General features: G+C 40.5%; 1 non-coding gene and 1 gene segment (V, D, J or C); one reads left to right on the top strand and one right to left on the bottom strand.

Moving 5' to 3' along the window:
• Window positions 1-681: 681 nt before the first annotated feature.
• On the bottom strand, window positions 682-787 carry LOC117797719. Its single transcript, XR_004622667.1, has one exon. It is a non-coding gene; the product is annotated as a U6 spliceosomal RNA (small nuclear RNA).
• Window positions 788-1,400: 613 nt separating this feature from the next.
• Window positions 1,401-1,975, top strand: LOC105234897. The segment is given in 2 exon segments: window positions 1,401-1,449; window positions 1,619-1,975. Coding segments are annotated over 2 exon segments (406 nt in total).
• The last annotated feature ends 4,803 nt before the right edge of the window (window positions 1,976-6,778 follow it).

The following is a 6,778-nucleotide window of genomic DNA, read 5'->3' as shown; positions in this document are numbered from 1 at the left end:
GGCTGGTGTGGAAGCCCCTCCATGTGTGCTGTGCCCTCGGGAAAGGGTCAGGGAAAAGAAGCACCACACATTTTTGGAGAATTGAGGGAGATGGCATTGCCCACACTGGTGCACGCCTGTGTGTGCACGGGTGTGCATGTGTGTGCATGTGTTGAGGGTACTGGTGGGGAAAGAAGGTATATAAGAAGACTGGGTGGTCCCCTCGAGTGCTCAGAACTGAGCGTATGAACCATGGAAGCTTACTAGGTTCAACTGATGCAATCAGAAAAATATAAATTCAAAAGATTGATAACCTAATGACCAAACTCTGCTGTCTATTCTGGCCTTTCTGAGCAGAGCTGAGCTGTGGCGACGAAACAGTGAGGAGAAGGAGACCTTGGTGACAGGATGTATGGTCTGAGGGCTGCAGCCCGAACTCTTCGGCAAAGAGTGATTAGATTTTTCTGCCTTTGGGTCCAACATAGGCATCTGAGCAGACATGGGTCGTGAGGAGAAACACTGGCATAACAATAGGTACATTGAAAGACCGACAGTGATTAAACACTTTGCCTTCTTATCATAAAGTGATTTATCTCTACCTTGAGTGAAAGCACATGGTGTGAACATACATGACTCTTACATTCTTTTTTCATAATTCTTAAATCTTATGTGGTTTCCATAATTCATTACATGTAGTATTTAAAAATTATAGAGTGCTTCGTGACTTTGCATGTCATTCTTGCACCCCGACCAGGCTAATTTTCTCTGTATCATTCTAATTTTAGTATATGTGCTCCCAAAGGGAGGCCCACCTGTCGTATTTTTGGTAAGTGCCACGCACCCACTTTATCACACATGTAATGAATGAACATCACAGTTAAACCATCAATCCTCAAATCCTCATTTCAATATAAATTTTGCTCATGCTTATTTTCAGATGTAAGGTTTTCAATTAGAGTTGTTTAATGGGGGCACCTGGGTGGCTCAGATGTTTTAGCATCTGCCTTTGGCTCAGGTCATGATCTCCAGGTCCTGAGATCAAGCCCCACATGGGGCTCCCAGCTCAGCGGGGAGTCTGCTTCTCCCTCTGCCTCTCTCCTTGCTTGTGCTCTCTCTGTCTGTCTTTCTCAAATGAATAAATAAAATCTTAAAAAAAAGATTTAAAAAATAATAAAAAAATAAAGTTGCTTAATGGAAAAGAATTTTCAGTACTGAGACTCTCAGCTAGAACATAGAGAATTATGATAGGACCCACACACTTGCTCCACCAGGAAATTCCTGCTTCCTGTTCCGGGGCCACAGCAGCACATACACAGCAATCCTTCCCTCACCCTGTCAGGCTCCCCTCACTGTGCCAAGCCCTGAAATTGAAGAGGAAGGAGGAGAAGAAGACATTTTCCATCTAATGGGAGAACTCAAACATGTTGCTCTCCAGGCTTCTGAGGGTGCTCATGGCTTCCACGTGGCTAGGTAAGATGGTCCCTGTGGGAATGTGTCTCCTCTATGACCTAAAAGCTTGAGAGATAGTCAGGATCTTGTGGATACCTTGGGAAGGAGGGATGACAGTGTGTAAAATAGAAAGTTCTTTGTGCCACATCACATATTCCCGAAGTCTCTGATTCTATGTTTTTTCCTTCAGGATCCAGTATTGCCCAGAAGGTAACTCAAGCCCAACTGGCGATGTTAGGGCAGGAGAAGGGGGCTGTCACTCTGGAATGCATGCTTAGTACAAGTGACCCGAGTTACAGTCTACTGTGCTACAAGCAGCCCAGCTGTGGGGCAATGATTTTTCCTTATTCGTCAAGATTCTTACAGCCAGCAAAATGCCACTGATGGTCGCTACTCACTGAATTTCCAGAAGACAAGAAAATCCATCCAACTTGTCATCTCAGCTTCAGAGCTGGAGGACTCCGCAGTGTATATCTGTGCACTGAGGGAGGCCACAGTGAGTGGAGTGATGGAGGGAGGTGTACCCAAACCCCAGGGCTCTTCCTGATGCCCCTCCCTGCTGTTGGGCCCGAGGAGGGCATTGCCATCCCAGACAGGAAGTGGCTAGGGCTGTGGCAGCACACGTGTAGGCTTGGAGGGAAACCTCACTCTAGGAAAATACCTCTCTGGATAAGAGTTATCATGCATCAAATACATCCTAATCCCTGAAAATTTATGTTATAATTGTTTATTGAAGACTAGAATCATCACAAAAAAGAATTTGCCCTTTTGTAATTAGTTTCAGCTACAATGATTGGCTAAGGAAATTTAGAAACCCTTGACTCAAAACTCGGTAATAATGTGTGGGAATTGCAGGATTTTTCAGATCAATTTGTTCAGTACATATTTATGTGTATATTATGTTACAGGCATTGTTTGAGTAAGAAAGACGATGAATATCTCTGTGATTTTCCTTTTCTTGTTTTATATCATGATGTTTTATACCATTTAATGACTTAGTTTAATTAAGTTTGTTTGCTGTGAGTCATCATACTCACATTCAGTTTCTCACATGCCTGCTCTGTGACGTAGTTCGTACTGGTGTTCATTCCATCTTACTAACGCCTCCAGTGCAGATGTGCTCAGTCTGCATCCTGGGCATTTCCCTGCTTCTCACCAGTCTTATTTCCACATGCTCATAATTAGGGGCTCTTAGGGGGATACTGTGAAGGTGCAGAGGGTGAGTTTTCCTCTTTGTTCCTGCCCTTGACTTCAACACTCCTTCAAAAGCACTTTTGCCTGGTATTTCCCAAAGAGGCAGATGTAGTGAAGAGAAGGTCCATATGTACTCCAATGTTCATAGCAGCATTGTCCACAATAGCTAAATTGTGGAAGGAGCAGAGATGCCCTTCAACAGATGACTGGATTAAGAAGTTGTGGTCCATATATACAATGGAATATTACTCAGCTATCAGAAAGAATGATTTCTCAACATTTGCTGCAACATGGATGGCACTGGAGGAGATAATGCTAAGTGAAATAAGTCAAGCAGAGAAAGACAATTATCATATGATTTCTCTCATCTATGGAACATAAGAACTAGGGAGATCGGTGGGAGAAGGAAGGGATAAAGAAANAGATAATGCTAAGTGAAATAAGTCAAGCAGAGAAAGACAATTATCATATGATTTCTCTCATCTATGGAACATAAGAACTAGGGAGATCGGTAGGAGAAGGAAGGGATAAAGAAAGGGGGGGGGTAAACAGAAGAGGGAATGAAACATGAGAGACTATGGACTATGAGAAACAAACTGAGGGCCTCAGAGGGAAGGGGGGAGGGGGAATGGGATAGACAGGTGATGGGTAGTAAGGAGGGCACATATTGCATGGTGCACTGGGCGTTATACGCAACTAATGAATCATCGAACTTTACATCAAAAACCAGGGATGTACTGTATGGTGAATAACATAATATAATAAAAATATTATTATGAAAAGAAAAAAAAAAAGCACTTTTGCCAACATGTGGCTCAGTTTGTCCACTTCTGGGCACTGCCTGTTTGATCAATGCTCCACACTCCAAAGTCCTCATTCTCTCCATTTTCCTACTTTCATCTCCAACCCCATTTCTCCAGTGTCTTAAAATTCGATGGTAATGGATGGTTGATAATTGGTCTTGCATTGTAACACTCTCTTATATTTGCTAGAAAGGCAGATGTGCAAATTAGAAATCTTAAGAATCTCTTCAAACATTTTTAATTATAAACTTGTACTGTTTTAACACACATTTTTACCATTTAAAAATTTTTGAGTGTACAGTTCGGTGGTATTAAATACATTTATAGTGTCGTTCAACCAGCAACACCATCCATTTCGAGAATTCTTTTCATCTTGAAAAACTAGGGGCATCTGGGTGGCTCAGTTGTTAGGTGTCTGCCTTCAGTTCAGGGCATGATCCCAGCGTTCTGGGATCCAGCCCCACATCAGGCTCCCCTGCTGGGAGCCTGCTTCTTCCTCTCCCACTCCCCCCTGTGTTCCCTCTCTCGCTGGCTGTCTCTCTCTGTCAAATAAATAAAAATCTTTTTAAAAAAAAGAAAGAAAAACTAAATATTTGTACTCATTAATCAATAACTCTCCATTGCTCCATCCCTCCAGTCCTTGAGAACTACCATTCTGCTTTCTCTTTCCATAAGTTTGATGACATTAGATACCTCATAGAAGTGGAATTCTGCAATATTGGTCATTTTGTGACATTTCATTTGACATAATGTCCTCAGGGTTCATCCATGTTGCAGCATGTGACAGAGTTTATTTCCTTTGTAAGGTTGAATAATATTCCAGTGTATGTACCTACCACATCTTGTTTATCTATATGTATCTGTGGATGGACTTTTGGGTTGCTTCTACCTTTTGGTGGAAATAAGAATCCATAAATATCTCAATATTGTGGGTATATAGCCAAATTCTTTCCATTATTTAGTAGAATCCAAAAGTTGAATGTGGTTATTCTTAGAAAACACATTGGAAGCCCTAACGTGTGACTGTGGAAGCAGCTAAAATGTCAGCAGTGTTCCTGTTCTCAGGCTATTAAATGCAATGGCCCAGTAGGAGCAGAATCCCATGATCCCCAGGGGCAGGACATAAGCTAAAAGCTCATGTAATCCTCAGTCCCCCCTTTCTGCACCTGGCGACTGCTCGGCCAGACATCCCACTCCTCCCTTATCCCATGACTGACTCACTGTGTGCCTACATGTAAGGAAGAGTCCAAGCCTGCTTCAAGATACTTGCCATCCCCTTCTACTCCTTTCCTATGCTTGGAGGCATCTGTCCCTGCTTTTCTGATAAAAAACAAAATAAAAGCTATCTGCAGGATTCAGCTACTGCGGCTCTCCCTTGCAGAGGCAGCCCTGCACAGCCACTCAGACTGGTGTCTGAGAACTTTGTTTAAGTGCGTGACAACAGTTGAGTTTCTGGATCATAAGGCCATGCTATTTCAAAATGTTTTGGAAACATTTATAGTAGTTAATTGGAGCAGCTATGCTCTGGACTGCATTATCACAAGCAGGTTTCAAGGAACAGAGAAAGAGAGTGACCACTAGTCATGGATGGGGTTCCAACATATCGATGCATCACGAAACCCTGGAAGAGTTTGTCACTTTTGCTACAGTACATTGCTTAAATCAGGTGTCTAATAATGGGTCTAAATGGAATGGTGAAGCCACTATCCAGTGGTCAGCTTCTGAATATCAGGTTGGATATCCATTATGCTATGTTTTCTTTCCTCTTTTGGTAAAAGAGACAAACCTGCAATTATTTAATTCTTCTTCATCTGTTCCATTTGCATAAATAAAGAACCTGCTAAAGGGTGTCTTAAAATATTTCAAGGGCTTGGGAAAAAGTCATTAGCGACCATCTGGTCTCTCTCTCAATCCTTCTCTGACAATAGTCTATATTGATAAAAACAGGGAACAGGCTTTTGCTATCATCCAATTCTGTTTCCTAAACTATTAGCTCTGCCATGAAGTTTTTTGATACTTTTGAGCTTTGTTTCATTATTTTTAAAATGGGAGAGTGATATCTTCTTCAGTATTTGTTGTGACAATGTATCAATAATATATCCAAAGAATTTGACGAGGTTAGAACTAATGAGCAATTTAGGTGGGTAATCTTAATAGGTACAGAAAAAGTATTGGACAAATCCAGATTCATTCCTGAGAGGAAGTCCCAGCAAATTAGATAGAATTAAAGGGAATCCTCACCTTTAAAAAGGGCTCAACAAAAAGCCTGCATCAAATGTCATACTTGATGGTGAAAGCTTAAATGCTTTCTCCTTAGTTTTGGATGTAAGAGAAGAATTTTCATTCTCACTTGCATATAATATTGAAGCAGAGTTTCCAGCCAATGCAATAAGACACGTGGAAGAGACAAAAGCCATACAGTTTGGAAAGGGTGAAGTGAACTTATATTTATTAATAGCAACATTACTGAGTAGAAAATGCAAGGGAATCTACAAAACATCTACTAGAACAAATGGGTTTAGCAAAGTCAGTTGTACACCTGCCATATGATCCAGCAATTCTCCCAGATATGGACCCAAGAGAAATGAAAGCTTATGTCTATAGAATATCTTAAACACAAATGTTCCCAGCAGTTTTATTTGTAACAGCCCCATGGGACTAATTGATAAGATCATCAGTTGGCGAATAGACAAATCGTTTTATAAGCAGGTGACGGGATACTACACAACAACAGAAAGAAACTGCCTTGATAATTATAAACAGTGAAGAATTTAAAAATAAATATGTTGAGAAGAAGCCAGACAAGAGTGCAATTTGTACAAAATTTATACAAAATTATGAAATATGTAGACTAATTCATGATTGGAGTGTTTCCTGGATATAGGGGGAGGAGAGGGTTGAGAGAGGGATTAAGAGACATGAAGAAACATTTGGGGTGATGCATATGTTCATTATCTTGATTGTGGTGATGGTTTTATAAATATATACATGTGTCAAATAGTATAGAATTGTTTAATTTGGTGCAGTTTATTGTATGTAAATTATGCATTAAAAAGCCATTAAATATCCAAATTTACTATGCAGTATCTTCCTTCAACATTGTCCAAGGCTTCTTGTGTGACCTAAAAAAGCAAAATATTTCTCCTGTAGGCTTTCATTGGCTTGAAACTGTTTTTTCCTTAAGTTATAATGTCTTTTGCATCCATGAGCTATATACTGTTTATTTTCTTTCTTTTTTTTAAAAAGAGTATTTATTTATTTATTTATTTATTTATTTATTTATTTATTTAAGAGAGGGAGCTAGAGGAAGTGCAGGCATGGGTGGGAGGAGGAGCAGAGGGAGAAGAAGAGAG

Source organism: Ailuropoda melanoleuca, unplaced genomic scaffold (assembly GCF_002007445.2).
Source record: "Ailuropoda melanoleuca isolate Jingjing unplaced genomic scaffold, ASM200744v2 unplaced-scaffold11384, whole genome shotgun sequence".
Taxonomy (NCBI): domain Eukaryota; kingdom Metazoa; phylum Chordata; class Mammalia; order Carnivora; family Ursidae; genus Ailuropoda; species Ailuropoda melanoleuca.
This window is presented reverse-complemented; position numbering and strand designations above follow the sequence as displayed.